Source organism: Sceloporus occidentalis, unplaced genomic scaffold, assembly GCF_023333645.1.
Source record: "Sceloporus occidentalis isolate IW3139 unplaced genomic scaffold, rSceOcc1.0.p SCAF_3, whole genome shotgun sequence".
Classification (NCBI taxonomy): domain Eukaryota; kingdom Metazoa; phylum Chordata; class Lepidosauria; order Squamata; family Phrynosomatidae; genus Sceloporus; species Sceloporus occidentalis.
In genome coordinates this window covers 195,063,105-195,081,596 of record NW_028316983.1, presented here as the reverse complement: position 1 = coordinate 195,081,596, position 18,492 = coordinate 195,063,105, and the positions used below count along the sequence as shown (strand labels likewise).

Sequence of the window (18,492 nt, the reverse complement as noted above, 5' to 3'; positions counted from 1 at the left end):
TGGATTACATGCATTGAAGTGAACATGCATAGCCTTGAGCATTTGAAGAACAGTAGAGAATTTTAAGAAAGAATCTCTGCACTGGACTGTAGATAGTTTGGCTTTTGAGTTTTATATTTTAATACTAAATTTAAATGTATATTCAGGAAAGCATCCTGCTGCTACTCTATCTCTCTTTGATCTCTAGATCTTTACCACAATAACAGCAGAATTCCCACAAAGACATTTCAGTAGAAATGTCAAACTCCCTCTACTGGAGGTTGCCTGTAGGCTAACTAAAAGGGAAAAGGTAAAACATTGTGATTATGCATCTTGTAATGAGATCAACTGAATGCCCAAAGCAAAATCAGAAAGGAAATGTAATAACAAATGTGATGATAAAACGACATAAACTGCTTTCTTTCACATTGCTTAGAACTACTTTTGTTAAGTAAAAACTAATTTCTTTACTTCCTGTCACTACCAATACAATTTTTCAAACAAAATTTGAGCAAAATGTTAGCACGCATTCACACTGACAATCATAGAATCATAGAATCGTAGAGTTGGAAGAGACCACAAGGGCCATCCAGTCCAACCCCCTGCCATGCAGGAAATCCAAATCAAAGCATCCCCGACAGATGGCCATCCAGCCTCTGCTTGAAGATCTCCAAGGAAGGAGACTCCATCAGGTACTGATAATAAGAGTAAAGTTGTAGATTAACTGACTGCCCTCTCATAAAACATTGGATAGTAAACACTAGCAGTTCCATTACTTAATGGGCAATATACAACATTAGTATCCAACTGGTGGAACAAGAAAGTGCAACAGAAATGATATTGCTACCTACTCTACGACAGTGCCATGTGTGCCCTCACAATTGGCTCTGGATGGTTAAGTTTTTGGGCAGCATGAAGAACTGAAGGAAGTGGGTCAGGGGAATTAGGTCCACCTCAACAATGTTGGATATAGTCCAATAATCTTAATTGTTCCTGTTTTACTAAATGCATATTTGGCTTTATTTAGAGAACTTCCTCAGAAGCTAAGTTACAATGGTATAATTTTGAGTGTGAAGTCCCTCAAGGGTCTTTCAAAGAATTACACAGTACTGGAAATGTTTTAATTATTTTCTTGTGAGTTGTAGAGGCCAACACGTTTTTTTTTACTGTTGTGAACACCAACTGGTTAGTCTCACATTCCCAGTATATAAAAGTATACCTTTGTATGGAGGTGTGATACATTAGAACAATTCTATAGTTTAATTCTAGAAAAAGAATGTGTTCATGTCAACTCCAATTGAAGAACATAGGACTTATTTCCAAGCAGGGCAAGGGACACAGATTTTTATTTTAGCTAATATGTGGCCTCTGCTTCATGCACTACTTTTTTGAGCATGTGCCACTCCATCTTCATCATTTCTTTCAATGGGAAGCTGTGAAACGTCACAGCAGCACTCTCCATTCAATATTCAGGATATAAGAGGAGAAGGAGGAGTGACCTTTCCCATTCACAAAACAAAGTGCATTGGCAGTGGTCCTGTAGCCTACCACACCTTCAGCTGTAAGTTGTCAGAAGCTGTAACATGGTCATGTTTAGAGAGGTTTAGCAGGAAATGTGAAGTACATTTTGATTTGTCCTGTGCTGCTACATCTGTGCTAGCTGACATTTCCTGGGAAATTTAAACATTTGGGAACCAGATTGCTGGGGAACACATAACATTGTGGTAGTATTTTGCTGTTCTAGAAATGTGCATGGGAGTGTGTGTATTATTTGCTCAAGAAGTTCTCAAAACCATTGCATTTTAATATATACCAGAATCTAATACTAAAATATATACTATAATCTATTGCAGTGCATAGTTTTTTAAAAAAGTTTTTAAAATTAGATTAAAGCTAGTGAAAGGCTACCACTTCTGCTGTTCCTAACCACATGTGCACAACATGATGAACAACAAGCTGATTACTTAAATCATTTCTCATATTACTGTAATTCATTCACTTGTTCATTAAAAAATTATCCTGGCATTCCATATTTGATGCCTAAGACAAAACAATAAAACTATAAAAGTACACTTACACACATAACATGTCTATTCAGCCAGTTTGAATTGAAGGCTAAAAAATAATGTAGGGGGACAATAAAAAAGCTAGTTTCAAAGGCTTGCCTAAACAGGAATGACTACACCTCAATATAAGACCATCAGAAATGAAGGCAAGATGGCAGTGCCTGGGTGCAGCTGCTGAGAAGATCTTCTTCTACATCTCTACCAAATATATCTCTGATGTTATTGGGAAAGGAAGCAGAATATCTACCAAACATCTTAACATATAAGCTAGTTCTTATGAGAAGTAACTTGGTCCTAAGTCCTTCATGACTTTCTGCTGATCGCTAATTTCCCTTTATTTTTTCAGGAAAGATACTAGGTACATTTTTTTCACCCTATATTATTCACTCATGCAAAGTAGTAAAGTTATATCCAGGATATGTTATGTTTTTTAGCAAGGATTCCTGTTATAGCCCCATTCACTTTAGAGCTGAGTGCAAATTGCCACAACTGATCCATTTTGTACTAGTAGCAAAAGCCAACCATGTTCATGCTGGGAACAAAAAGGTGTACAAAGTAGACAAAAGGTCATTTAGAACTGCTTGTCTGCCTGCAGCTTTAGCTGTAGGAGATACAGATCTGGTAGGCCTAATGAACTGCCCTTTGCTTTCCTTGAAACTGTTAGTATAGGTGCCAATTAAGAGTTTCTTATACCAATAGTTTTGGGAAAGAGATAGCTGTCCACTGGGACCAATGTGGAGGCAATGAAGCTGTTTACAACAAGTGCTATACAGCTGCTGTACTGGAGAATCAAATATGACTATGTCATCTAGTTTTGACATTACAAGACTAATCCTTCCAACACAGCCTTAAACAGAAAGTGAGAAACAGGTCAAACCTATAATGTAGAAGTTTGATACTGCTCCCATGTTTTGGTTGACATTTCAAGTTACTTTGGTATAGAGCTTGATCTCAGGAGAGAATCTGACATAATTAACAGAGATTCAGTGCCACTTCATTAATTTAAAATGGTAACTTATTGTCCAAGGTAATAGGCGGCAGAGAATCAGTGTCTCAACCAAAAGTCTTGTCAGTTGGCAATCTGATAACTGATGACGAGGGCCTGATAAATCATATCTGGGTGAGGAGCATCTTTTTGCCCTTTCTGCTGGGCTTTGCAGTGTTTTCAAGTTCTGTGGTTTGTGGAAAATTGCAAAACTCATCAAAGTAAAGCTGTGTTCTATTAGTTTTAATCTAGAATTGGGATGTAAGTCTTCATCTTGAAGGAAGGAACAAGGAAGGTTTTTGAACACTGTAGTTTTTGAAGAGTATTCACAATTCAGGACTTACTCTGCACCCGTGGTATTTTTGCTCAGAAAACAGCATTTGCTGTTCAGGAAAGAGCACTTTGTGCACAGGAAATAATATTTCTGCGCAGAGATTTTCTAAAATGTACCCTACACAGAAAATGCTGTAGCTGGTACTTATTCTATACAAAATTTACATGTGATGTCTTGTTCAGAGAACAGCATTTTAATATTAATGCAGTTTTCTGTTCAAAAAGCCCCCCAAAACAAAAAGAAAAAACCCCAAACAAAACCATGTGCAAATTTTGTACAGAATAAGTTGTCAACTGTGCAGATTCTCATCATTCCAGGATTCTCCTCATCAAGGTTTCCTCACACACAAGATACATGTCTTTCAATTGTGTGGTCGGTGCAGTGTGCTTGCGGCCAGAGAGGATTCAGGCTGCTCTTTCACACCCATCTGCTCCGGACCTTGGTCTCACATCTATATTATTCTATGGTTTTCTATTTGCTACGATCTGCGAGCTTCTGGTATTTAACTTAGAATGTGCATGCAGTCATTTTGCACCCATCGTCTTACTCATACATCTGTTACTTCCTTGTGTTTTTATTTCATTACTAAGAAATTTTCTGAATAATCTCATCTAAAATCAGAATATGCTCCAATCTTTCTCTTGCGCTTGCTTTCTCTCTCTCTCTCTGATAAAAGAACAACAAGTCTGCACATTCTATGAGAAGATTTTTTTGTTTTGGTACTGTATTCAGAGAAAAGAACAGGGCAGATAATGCCACAACAAGACACAAATTCTGTGCTAGGGAAAGAAAACATTTCCCCTAATTCTATCAGATCATCAAGCCAAGTTCTATTTAAGAAGGTCTCGGGCTGCATCAAGGATAAAAACAAGTGATGCTATCTAACTGAAGAACTTCAAGACTATAATCTGGGTATACATTCTTAGTTTATCTACCTGCTGCAGGCTAAGAGGCAGATCATGAATTGTCAAAGCTCCATTGATTTCCCTTGATACTCTGATTCATACATCTGGAAGATCTAACAGTAAGTGCATAGTCCTATCTGTCTGCTATCATTTGGGGGTTTCATTATACTTACGTAAATCTGATAAAATCCCAGATTTATAGTAGACAATTCCAGTTCCTGTGGAGCGTTATTACTTTGAAAGAGTCACCTCCTTGACTGATTCAGCTCTTACAGCAGAAAGGAAATTCTAGTTAATTATGTTTTGATTGTTCATATTCCTGGCTTGATCAATTCTGATATCAATACTGAGACAGATGCATGGAGAAACAGATCCTTTGGTAAATCATCTTGATTTTTAAAAACTTCTAGACTGGGTAATGCATTTTTAAAATGGGGTTGTGTATGCTGTCATCTTTATTTTGAGAATTCAATCCATCAAAATTCATAGAATTTTAATTGAAGTGACATTTTGTCTGTACATTTTTATGCCTGTTATCAACAGATATCATAAAATGTAAGCAAAAGCTGCAATTAATTTTTTATAAAGCAAAGAATACATACTTGTTTTTACTGAAAATGTTAGTGGATTACAAGAGCAAGGTGGCATATCCTTAATTTCTGTATCCATAGATTCACACATGCTTACATCCCCCCCCCCCCAACACACACATTAGTGGTGAAATCTGGAATTATAAAAATACAGAGCTGGAAAGGATTTCATATGTTTCCAGAGGCAACCTCCTACCATTCGTCTCTGGTCTGTTAGGTGGCTTTGGTCTATGTTCCATTCTGCCTGTCTTCTAGTTCAGTTTGAAAAAAAACACACACACAACACAAATTAAATTTAGAATTGACACATGGACTATTGGCTGTAATTTCTAGTTTCTGGGTTTTTATAAAAGGGATTCTTACAGGATACTATTGTGTATGGATATATATGCAAATTGATAAAAGCACCATGCAACCATTGAAACAATAAGGGTTCTTAACATTTAGGCAACCATAACCATATATAAATTTAGTAGGCAAAAACACGAGTAAGGAATCTCATTTTTGAAAGATATATTATAGCACTATTATTTCTGTTTCCTAGATGGATATCCTTGAACTCTTGATCACACATTTCATCATATGCTACCTAATTTATATGTCAGTTTCAATAGTTAATGAACTTCTTAGGTGGCTTTACTGTAATAGCCCAATAAGCTTACCCATTACATACTCAGTTCTGGAATCATTATGCTGTGATATTCCTCCTGCTCCCTTCATGTCAGTTTCAAAAACAAACATTCCATGTCAAAAAAGAAGATATTTTTTAATGTGATTGCATTATTATATCAAAAGTATTGCACCAGGGTTCCTGTGTATGATGTTTTAAAAATACATATATGTACTTGTGCACACCAGGAACCAGTACCTGCAAGGAGAGAGGTAGAACCCAAAATTTTTGGCTTGGTAAATTTGTAGAAAATTAAAGAAGTAGAACAATAATTGGTTGCTAATGCACAGATACTAGTTGTCCTTGTTGTCCAATAGTGCTACTCATCCTTGTCAATTGTTTTTGAATAAAAAAAAATCCATGGAAAAAATTTGATGAGGCAAATTTTATCTTTATCCTAGCAGCAATATTCACGCTCATCATGAGTGCTGTAGATTACTGGATATGAGACAAAAGCTGATAACAAGAGGTTTTCCAGTTCATCCTTTTGCTTTAGTGATTTAACCACATAAACTGGTCTTGTTGTTGTGTACAGTCAAGTCATTTCTGACATGGTGACACTAAAGTGACCCTATCAAGGATTTTCTTAGTATGATTTGTTCAGATTTGCTTTCATCTGAGGCTGAAAAAAGTACGTCTTACCCAAGGTCACCCAGTTTCCATGGCTGAACTGGGATTCGAACCATGGACTCCAGAGTCATAGTTCAGTGCTCAAACCACTACATCATGCTGTCTCTCTGGTCAAATTTGTGCTTAATGATCTAAATCCTATTGTCAGTCTTGAGTATACCCACAGAATCAGTTGGATTTACCTATGAGTTGCCTCATCCTTCAACAATGAATTTAATGGGTCTATTCTAATTAAGACTAACCAATATGATGGTAGCCAGTTATTCCTACTGAAATTCTGTTTTGTACATCTTTAATAATTAAAGAGTTTAGGCTGCTTTGTTAAAGTTGTTTACATTGCATATTATCAATAGATGTTATACAGTATTTATATAGTTTTAATATATATTACATTTGTTTTGTAATTAAATTAATTAAAATTTGAAGGAAATTGAAGGAAAATAACGTGCACTTTATTCCATCTTTTCTCCAGTGAGCTCAGAGCACTTTACCCCCCCCCCCCCCCCCGTTTATCCTCACTTTATAGATTAGAGAGAAAATGAACTTGAGTCTCCCTATTTCTAGTCATAGGACTTTATCACATGGGAGACAATTGGAAGTATAAACGATGATTAACCTGTGATAATCCCACAATTGGGCTATTGGTTTTCACAAAACATTGTGTTCAAACTGATATTATCTCATGAATAACCGATTATTATGGTTTTCACCTGATGTTGAGGTGAAACATGATTAAAGTGCCATTAACCCATGAATAACCAGGCAAGAGACAGCAGCAAATCATTCATGGGATTTTGCTGTTTATTGCCTGGTTATTCCCTGGTTAGTCACATGATAACAGCTCTTGTGTTAATCTAATTTTAATTGTGTTTTAATGTCAGTTCTGTGGTATTATTGGGTTAATCACTGTTTAAAGTCCCTCCCACCCCAGGTGTGAAAAACTCCATCCATTTCAAGCAGTCTACCATCCTGGACAAATCAGCAGTGGGAAATGGCAATGGCTCCAGAAAAATTTTCTGCCTCTGGGATTTTCTGAGATCTGACAGACTGCCAAAGATGCCCCAAACCATCTTCTCCTCAACCAGGAGTTGCTAGATTATGAAAAATAGGCATTTTTAAAATGTTAAACATTGGAGGGAGTGTTGAGATCTATTTAAAAGGGGAATAACTGCTCCCAGAGTTATGAGGGGTAGGAACTACCTGAGAGCATTGGTCCCATAAATAAGAACTCTGTCTCTCCAAATGAAAATTTTCTTCATTACTCAAATTTCTAGCATTGCAGTAACTTGAAATTTCAGTTTAGCATTTAGAAATACATTTTATAGATCCAAAGCAAAGTTACCAAGGGAATGCAAACAGAACAAATACAGGAGTTCAAGGTGTAAATGGTGTGAATGATTTTGAATCTCTCACCATCTGGAATGCTAGACATTTGGAGACTGAAGATCCAATGCAGGGAGAGGCAGGATACAAATTATTATTATTATTATTATTATTATTATTATTATTATTATTTGGGGGGCAAGATTCTTATTTGTGGGAGTAAGGTCCTCATTTGCCTCTCCCTGTATCTACACCCCATGCCAGATGCATCAATCAATTAGTTTATACCCCACAATTCCCCAAAAATGGGACTCAAAGCAGTTTACAGAATTAAAAGAGATACAGGTAAAAATATTAATAGCTAAAAACAGATTTAAACACTAACATTAAAATGATATGAAAGTATGAATTAAAACCAAACAAAACATCTAAAAGAATGCAAACAGTATAGTACTAAAATGGAAAACTCTTTATATGAAACAATCAGCGCCTTCATGTTACTGTTGACTTAAGGTGACCCCATGAATTTCATAAATTTTCTTTCAGCTCAAATTTCCAAACATTCTTCAAAGGCATAGAGCATATCATAATAATAGAAATGAGTAATCAAGGCAGCTGCTCCATGAAACTGAGAGAGAGTACCACTTTCCGAAAAGAGTTGGTTCAAAAGAGGCCGAGGGGTATTTTAGAGCTGCAAAAGTAGTCTTGGGCACAAGCACTGAGGGTTGCACTTTGCCTAACCATGGTGTATATTGTTACACACATTAAGAAGACAGACATCCCAGTCATACAAGCTTATACTTAGAAGAAAATCCTGTTGACCTCAATAGATACTACTTTGTAGCACATAGCAATTTGTATGTCTGTTCAGAAATAAGCCCCACTGAATTCAACAGTACTTTCCTTTTACTCAGTTTAAAAATGTCAGTCTTACTTTTTATTTCTATATTCTGTTTCTATTTCTGGGCATGATAAATATAGATGTAACAAAATAATGTTTAAAATTTGTAAGCGAAGAGTCCTGATTAATTCTTGTAGCTTATGCTAAGTTGGCAAAATTTAACACATGCAAGCTTTTTTATGTTTTCAAATAAACAAACAAATAAACAAATAAGCAAGCACACCAACCAACAAGGCAGCAGCATATTTGAAAGTACACTGACTGATAATTCCTCTCATCACTTAATAATACTGCTATCATAATATAGATGAGACTGAGCTGAGGAATAATTTCTTTTACCAGGGACTCCACCAATCATATATTATCACTAGTGTGTGTATGTGTATGTGCGTGTGCATGCATGTGTGTTTCAGAGAGAGAGGAAAGAGGAGAGAGAGAGAGAGAGAGAGAGAGAGAGAGAGAGAGAGCTATAGCTGTTTTGAATGTACTGATTTCTACAGAGCCCAGAGTTGCCAAACACAGGTTAGAGCCTGAAGGTCTTGTAGCGATCTCCATGAACACAGTAAGCCCTCTTTTTGAAGAAGCCAGTTTAAGGGGAAGATTCAGGAATGGTTTGTGAAGCAGTGTGGAACCTCTCAGAACTGTCATAAGGATCCTTGTTGTGCTGTAGTGTTGGATATTGTGCATCCTTGAAGGGCTCCTCTGGACTGTGGCCTCAGTAAAAACTCATCCTTGTCCAACTCTCCACTGTTGTTTTTCACACTTTTAGTGGCTGATGTATACGTATATTGACTAGTCTTGACCAGTGGGGTAGGCCTGGTACAGTCTGACGGAAAGTGGTGATCTGGGGCCGATTTTAGGACTCAGGAGTACGGAGCGACTGCATGCTCCTGAGCCCTACTGTGTGCCGGCAGTGCCATCATGGTTCGGCCCCATCCACATGGGGGCTGCCATGATGATGCAAGTGCAGCGCAGCATCTAAATGTCCCTGTGCCGTGTGTGCATCATTGCTGTGCATGAGTGTGCCAGTGGCACACTCATCACACCCGCCATACAGACTAAAAAGAATCTGCTTTTTGCGGGTTCTTTTTAGTACTGAGGGAGGCCGTGCTATTTGTTTGCTGCAGCTTCTGTCAGGAGTGAAAATGGGCGGCTCCAGCCCGCCCTTTCGGGGTGGTCTCTTGAGCCCTGTAGTGAGCCAGGCTTGCAGAATCAAAGATATGGTTTGTTATTTATTTTTTATTAGCAGGGGCTATTACATCATCTGGTGCACACCCAGATAGTCCTATTCCCTCTGAGTTTACCTTTGAATCCCAAAGTAACCGGAGAAACAACAACATACTTTCCAAAAGTCCCAATTTGGGAGGGAGAGTCCCAATTAATCCCTTTATCATCCCACATTTCCAGCTATTTTTAAAATATCCCAGTTTCTCTTTCCTTCCACTTCCCCCCTTTGTTCTCAGCTTACTTCACTTGCTGCAAACTGAGTTCAAAATGCAAAAGTAGTTAACTCAGAAGGGAAGAGAGTGAGGGAAACCTGCCTTTTCCCGGAAGCTTGGGCAACAACAAATTGCTGCAGCCTCTTGCAGTTTGTTCAGTCTTCTTCCTATCTTGACCACATTCTAATGTTCCTTGGCTACCACCCATGTCCTGTTTTTCATCTGTGAAATGTTAAGAGGATATGAAATAGTTTTTCCCAGTGCTGATGTATTATCATGAGTTGTTCCTGTTATATTCCAAAATATTTGGTAAGGGAAGTAAGGCTTTACCAAATATATTTTCCTGACAGAGATGAAAACAGGTAGAAATTGTTTTAAATTAATAAAACCACATGCACTTTTGGACAGTCTGTGGCAGTGTTGCTCTGTCAATGATCTTGACCAATTAAAGCAGATTGGTGTCTTAAATAGTTTATTATCCTCAGTCCCTTTCTTCACTTTTCAAAATATTATCCTTCTTAACCACTTTCACCAAAAGCAATATCATATTTTAAAGTAATATCCACCTTTGTGATTCTTTTACCATCAAAGAAGAATCTGTGTATATGTGGTGGTTTAGCAGCTAGTTCACAGTGCTGCAGAAGGTGGAATAATCCTCTATCTTAATTCGTATATTAAGTATAGGGACTGATTACATGTTACTGTTATTGTTGATGATGATGATAATGGTAATGATAACAATAAAAAATATCTCACTACTCCCTGAGTCCAGGATTCAAGGTGGTTTACAAAAGTTAAAACAGAATTATTAATAATAATAATAATAATAATAATAATAATGTTAAAACAGATACAGCTAATTTTAAGTGAAAAATATGATTTAAATATTATTAAAATTAAAAGTAGTTGAAAGCATAACCATTAACAAGAACAACATCAAATATAAACAACACAGCATATCAAAGGCTCTTTCCCCTCTGAGCAATCAGCCTTCTAAGGCCTGCCTATGAAAGGATAGCAAAGAAGGCACTGGTCTAACTTGGAAGTGAGTTCCAGAGCCTGGGAACAACCAGTGAGGAGGCCCTCTCCTGGTTCCTTTCAAATGTACCTGTGAGTGTGGCATGGTATTATTTTTCTTTTAAGGATGGACAGTTGGTATTGCATTGGATGTACCAGCTTATTTAGTTGTGTGCGTCTTTTACAAAATCTTTTATTTCAGGACATTACACAAACATTTGATTCAGGGCATAGGAAATAAAAGACAGCAACAGATAGCTTTCAGAGAAAATAGTGGCACTGATCTTTAAAAACAGAGGAACATAAAAGTCATACTAGTTCAGACAAAAGACCCATATTGACAAGATTCTTTTCATCATGTAGCAATGACTCCCATAATTCTTAGATGTTTATCACACTATACTCTTAAAGTGCTACTATTCCACTTTGACCCTTCTAGCTGCCTCCTGTTGCATTCTGGGATTGGCAGTTTTAAGGAGGGGTATTTAGAATTCTTAGGCAGAGAAGTTCTCTGCCTGAGAATTCTAAATATCCCTCCTTAAAACTACAAATCCCATAATGCAACAGGAGGCAGCTAGAGGAGTCAAAGTGGAATAGTAGCACTTTAAGAGTATAGTGTGATAAACATCTTAGTGAAGAGGGTTCCCCCTCCTTAATTTCGCACTATGTATTTTCACTGGATGACCCCAGGTACTACTGCTAAGAGAAGTGTCCTGACTCACCTTCTCCACACCATGAATAATTTTATACACCACTGTATACCTTGCTCATTCTAACACACATGTGAATAGCTGTCTGACATGGCTCTGGAGTGCCTGGGAATTCAAGGCAGCATCCGAGTCTGAATACTCCAGGCTGCTCCCGGAGTATTCTGGCCCATGTAGACAAAACCTCTGTCATAGCTCACATTAAAGTTGGTTTAGTCCTCAAGTATTTAAAGTTACTGTATTTTCTGGAGTATAAGACTACCTTTTAACCCAGGAAAATCTTCTCAAAAGTCGGGGGTCGTCTTATATGCCGGGTGTCGTCTTATAGGACTGAAACTTCCGAGCTGGACTGGAGAATCTGCGGTTGCCGCATATGGTGGGGGGAGCTCAAAATGGCTGCGGCCGCATCCCCTCTGTATGTGGCGACCATATGAAAGCAGGAAGGGAGGTGCTGCACAAGTATGGTAGAATAAAATCTTGGAGACAGGGAGCACTGGGCAGGCAGGGAGAGCTGACCAATCCAAGCAGGCTTTGCATACAATAAGTTTTCCTGCTAAGTACCTGCATGTCATAAGCATTTTAATTAAAATTACCATATTGAAATCAAATCTGATTTTTTAAATTTTTATTTGGTGTGTGTTGGAAGAGGAGTAGTCTTATACAGCGAGTATATCCCAAACTCTATATTTTAACTGGAAAAGTTGGGGGTCGTCTTATACGTCCAGTCGTCTTATACACCGGAAAATATGGGTACTTTTTTATATTCTTTTGACATCCATTTTAAAGTACAGTAGCCAGAACTGTACCCAGTATTCCAAGTGTAGTTGCACCATAAATGTGTACAAAGATATTGGAGATTATCACACTGCCATTTTCTGTTCTTCCCTCCCAACCTTGGTGTGGGATGAAAACTTTTAAACTTGGATATTATTGCATACTTCTGTGTCCCAGTCGGAGACCACCCTTATCTGATCATGGCATCCAGTACCTGATTTGGACTTCTCCTGTACTTTGCAAATCATCTCCATTATGATACTGCTAGTGAAGACTGAAAAAGGGGAGGGGGTGACATGAGGACCTCTGGAGAGACTGGAACTCTGAAGGCCTGGACAGTGAAAAAAACAGAGTAATTACATAAATTTTGTTATCAAGAGAAGATATCTCTCACTTAGATCTTAAGATCCAGATAGGCTTGTATGAGAGATCAATGAAACTTTGATTATGTTACTTGAACTTTTGCTAATAACAAAGCCCACAAAAGACTGTTAAATATTTTGTAGACGCATAGGATGATGATCTGTCATAAACAGTTTGTATTATTATTATTATTATTATTATTATTATTATAGTTTATTTCTAAAGCACTGTAAATGTACACAGCGCTGTACATACAAATGATTAAATCAATAAAAATAAAACCTGCCAATGGTGTACAATCTACAAAATACGTATAAAACAATAGGTAATAATATAAAAAGAACTGGTTAAAATAAGGAAGCAACAATTAAAAAGATCAACATCAACTATCCAATCAAAAATCAGATAGATAATCACACAGTGCCTGGGAACGCTTCCCTGAACAGGATAGTCTTCAACTCAGATTTAAAAGTGGTCAAAGAAGTGATGACCCGTGTTCGTGGGGGAAGAAGGTTCCAGGAGTGAGGGGCAGCAAGTGAGAAAGGACAAATCTGGGATGGGGCAGTGGAGATCCTAGGCTGGGACAGTAGACCTTGAGGATATGGGTGGGAATGTACAGAGAAAGAAGTTCAGATAAATAAAGGGGCACCAGCCCATGCAGGGCTTTAAAGGTCAACAACAGAAGCTTGTACTGAATACGGAAGGGAAAGGGGAGCCAGTGAAGGGATGATAATAAAGGAGAAACGTGGTCAAAGCAGTGAGTGGATGTAATGATGCTCTGAATGCTGAATGGAAATTAAAGGACGAAGATGAGAGAGAGGAAGCCCTGCCAGAAGGAGGTTGCAGTAATCTAGTCGGGAGACCACCAGAGAGTGGACCAGAGTTTTGGTGGTAGAGGCCGAGAGAAATGGACGGATTTTGGCAATGTTGTAAAGAAAGAATCTACAGGCTTTGGCTGTGGCCTGGATGTGGGGGATAAAAGACAGAGAGGAATCAAAAGTGAAACCAAGACTGCAGGCTTCCTGGACCGGTTGAATAGAGGTGTTGTCAACAGAAACAGAAAAGGAGTTTTCAAGGGAAGACTTAGGTGGAAAGACAAGAAGCTCCGTCTTGGACATGTTGAGCTTCAAACACCGATGACACATCCACTGGGAGACAGCTATGAGACAAGATGAAATTTGCAGTTCAAGACTTGTAGAAAGATCAGGGGTGGAAAGATATAGCTGAGTATCATTGGTGTACAGATGATAGGAAAAATCCAAAGGAGCTGATAAGTTTTCCTAGGGACAAAGTGTAGGGAGAGAACAGTAGGGGACCCAAAACAGAGCCCTGAGGAATTCTAACAGATAAGGGAATGGAGGACGAAGTCTGACCACCCGTGACTACTGCAAAAGATCTCACAAATAAGATTTAAATCAATCAAGAACAGAGTCCAAGAACCCAAGGTCAGAAAGTATATCAACTAGGAGACAGTAATCCATGGTGTCGAAGGCCACAGACAAATTGAGAAGAACAAGAACAGAGTAAAGGCCATTCGCCTTGGCCTGCAAAAGATGGTTGGAGATCTTTGTGAGGGCCATCTCTGTAGAATGTCGTGGGCGGAAACCGGACTGAAAGGGATCTAGAATGGAGTTGGCTTCGAGAAACTCAAAACAGCGAGAATAAACAACCCGTTCCAAAACCTTAGAAAGAAAAGGAAGAAGAGAAACTGGACAATAGCTGGACAAAGAAGAGGGGTCAAGAGAAGTTTTTTTCAGAATTGGGTAAATGAGAGCATGTTTAAAGTCTGAAGAAAAGGAGCCTGTAGAGAGAGATAGAGATTAAAGATAAGAGAAGCGAGGGGAGGGGAGGAAAGAAGGGGCTATAAAGATTAGAAGGTGAAACCTGGATCAAGAGAAAAGGTTGTAGGTTTGAAAGAGTTCAACAGTATAGAGAGTTCATCCAAAGAAACAGGAGGAAGCACAGATAATTTTTTAGTTGAAGGTACCAGAAGATTAGTGATAGAATATAAGTCAGGAAGAACTATCTCATATCGGATAGTGATGATCTTAGTAATAAAGTAGTTGGTGAAGTCTGTAGGGGAAAATAATGAAGAGACGGGGGGAGAGGAAGGTTTTAGCAAGGCGTTGAAGCAGGAGAACAAATGCTGCGGGCGCCTCTCATTGGTGCAGATCAATGATTTAAAGTAGTTCTGTTTTGCCATAGACAGGACAGTGAGAAGGATAAAAGAACGAATTTAAAATGAGTAAAATCGGCCCACTCCCGGGACTTTTTCCAAAGACGTTCGGCTGCTCGAAAGCAGTTCCAGAGAAACCGAACAATGGGAGTAAGCCAGGGCTGAGGCCTATTCATAGACATGCGCACAGAAACAGGGGCAAAGATGTCAAGAGTTGAAGAAAGAGTAGAGTTAAATAAACACATCACTGAGTCAGCGGAGTCCCCAAGAGATAGAGAAGAGAGACATGAATCCAAGGACTGACGGAGATGGTCACAATTAACAGACTGAAGATCATGAAAATAGCGTTGAACAGTATGAAGAGGAGGTGGGATATAAGTAAGAGTAAAAGAGATTAAATGATGATCAGTCAATGAAAAATCAGATGTCAAGTAGTCAGAAATGACACACTTAGCAGCAAGAACTAAGTCAAGGCAGTGACTGAAAGAATGGGTTGAAGAATTGGAATGAGTTTGGAGACCAAAAGAAGCTAAAAGGGAGCTGAAGCGAGAGGTTGAAGGATTCTTGGGATCGTCAAGGTGGACATTAAAGTCACCTAGGATCAAAGTGGGTACTGCATCCAATAGAAAAAATGTCAGCCAAGACTCAAAGTCAGAAAGGAACTGGGTAGCAGAGCCAGGGGAGCTGTAGAGAAAAAGAATCTAATAGAGTGAGACTTAAACAAAGAGAAACAATATCTGGGGGGGGGGGGGGGGGAGAAAGAACTTGAAACTGGCAGGAACTAAATAATAAGATTTGTTTGCATTGAAAAGTATTACTACTACTGATTAAGCAGTTTAGTAATGTATTCATGCTAAAAAATATGTTGTTTGTTTATTTCTAGTTTGGTTTGTGAACATTGTTATTTTTAATAAACAGATTATCCCATTTCAAGAGATGTTTTTGATTTATTTTCAGCTTTTGTCATCCTGAGCTAAAGTCACTTAAAACTGTTTAAAGAAAGTAGTAGCATCAAGTCTGTAAGTAGATTTAGGGAGCAAGGCATGATCCTGCATATTGCCTCAAGGCTAATGTTAGCTTGCAGCCACCCTATGAGTGGTTTTCTTTTTACCATCTTTTCCCTAATTATCTTCACCATTGAATCTGCCTTTTTTTACAGCCATTGGACACTGGATTTTAAGGTCCCTTTCCTGATGAACTGTTATCAGTTCAGAACTCTAGGAGTTGGGATCCATTTTGATGAAGTCCAGAGTCACCTCCCCTTTGATAGTTTCTAGGGCTCCGTTGTTTAAGGTATCTTGAAATGTTCCCGTATCCTGTTTGTCTGCAAAGCAGGTATGATATATTTTGTGTTGTGCTGGTTTAGCTGTTTCCCTCATCTTACTAGAATTAGTTTAAAGGTGTATCCTTGTGCTCTTGCTGTATTTCATTTCATGGTTAACACACACACACACACACACACACACACACACACACACACACATCCCAAAATATTATTGCTATTATTGGTATGGTATTATTAGGAGGGAGGAGGAACAAGACAGTGTTTAGAAACAAGAGGCTTGCTTTGAAATTACATGTTTCTGGGTAGGATGAAATAGGAAGTGTCAACACCACTTTTGTTGTTTCTTTTTGCATATAAATTAGCAGCAGACCCCCCCAAAAGAATTGTATGTCTGGATATATCCTTAATATTGATAAAACAGAACTGAATAGGTGCAAGTAAAAAAAATTGGAAGATCATGTTAGAAAGTGTTTATGTAGAATATTTTCCAGAGTACAACTCATTACAGACAGATGCAGTACTCATCTAGATCCTTGGGTGCTAATCAATGCCATTAATTTTGGATGTGATCTGCATGAGGTGAAGCACAATAAAATAATAATAATAATAATAATAATAATAATAATAATAATAATAATGGAATTCATAGTTGTCTTTGCTTCTTAGGTAATAGTGATGTGAGTATCAGTTGCAAGGTTTTGAGATGTAGGTGGCACTGTTAACTATGGAATCTATAAAGCTGAATTCAGTCTCAGAGTAAAAATAACAAGCTAAGTCTTTGATTTACCTCTAAATACTTTGCTTATCAGAAATAATTACTCAAATAATACATTGTAAAGGCTACTTGCACACTGTAAAATCTCTTTTGTTAATGGTTGTTATATGTCTGTTCTGAATAATCCAGTTCAGACATAGTAATGACTGTTTATGTTTATAAATATATACACATGATTTTAAAGAAAGATAAAAAGATACTTATCCTAATGCAAGCAATGTCAGAGACAAGAAATGGATTTGGTGCCAGGACACTCCGCAGCAAGTTTTCATGCAAGCAATTTCAGTTCGGGGGGGGGGGGGGGGTTAGTACTTTCCCAATTTAATGCAATTATAGCATTGGATTTAGCTGATATTTATAAAATGTCATTCTGATGCTAAACCAACAAATGATGGGGAATTTTAAAATGTTTTGTTATGAACTGTAAAATAATCCAGGTTCTGCTTTAAAAAAAAAAAAGAATTTTCATTCAGAATCTTATTCTGAATATTCTACTTTTATTGTGAAACAATATTGTTACTGTCATTGATTGAGTTGCTAAATATGACTCTAGGTTAGTAATCTTCAGATGTCATTGCCAACACCTTAATCTAATCATCTCTAACAAGATGTGTTTCTGGTTTTTAATCTATTAATCTTTTGTTCCCTGTCATTTCTTTTTCCTAGGATGGAGTTGGTGTAGACGAGAAGCTGTCTTTAAGAAGGGTAGCTGTTGTTGAAGATTTCTTTGACATAATCTACTCCATGCACGTGGAAACAGGGCCCAATGGAGAACAAATCAGAAAACATGCTGGTCAAAAGAGAACTTATAAAGCAGTAAGTAAACAACTTGACAGGGGGAAAAACAGTGGAACGCTTTTGACATATTATCAGGATTACATAGTCAAATAGAATTGTGATCTGTCTAGAGCTCTAGTTAAACCAAACCATGTATTTCTGATAACTACACAAATTGTTTTACAAAAGCTTTACAAAAAAGACCTTTAAGAAAAATAAATGGGCTTTAGAATTTTTGCTATGTCCAAATAATGTGTGTGTTATTTCAACTAGTTATTAAGGTAGGAGTTACTAGAAGGACTTATGCCTCACAAGCAGGGAAACAGATTATATATACAGAATTTAACTACATATTGTTTCTTACCTTTTTCTTATGTTTTTTGGTAAAATATTTTATATGCCATTTTAAGCCATTGAAAAAGAAGTATATGATGCACATATAAACTGTTTATTTATAGCTGTGTTATGTTTGAAAGTTCATTTTAATTTAATGTTTTGAAATAAGGCATTTGTATTGTAATATCTAAGATGGTAACTAAAAGAATCCCCTCCCTTCACCCACTCAAGTAAACTCTGTGATTTTGACAATAAAATAGTGTGGTAAAGAATATTTATGAATTTTACCATCCATTGAGAAAAGGTGTCTCAAAAACGGTCAGCTACTATGAGGTGTTTGGTTGTTGTTGTTGTTGTTGTTGTAACATCGCAGGACCTTTTTCTTGGAAAAAAATAGATTGCACAAAAATGTTGTTTTGCACAAATACATGGTGTTCTGTGCAAACCATTTTTGACCAAA

General features: G+C 37.6%; 1 protein-coding gene across 3 annotated transcripts in view; it reads left to right on the top strand.

Annotated features, from left to right (window-relative positions):
* Positions 1 to 18,492, top strand: part of NOL4 (nucleolar protein 4) — a 192,735-nt gene that overhangs the window by 45,900 nt on the left and 128,343 nt on the right. For all 3 annotated transcript variants that reach the window (XM_089517247.1, XM_089517246.1, XM_089517248.1), the window contains exon 2: positions 17,586 to 17,735. In XM_089517247.1, the coding sequence (XP_089373373.1) occupies positions 17,586 to 17,735 (150 nt within the window). The remainder of the gene's footprint in view (positions 1 to 17,585; positions 17,736 to 18,492) is intronic.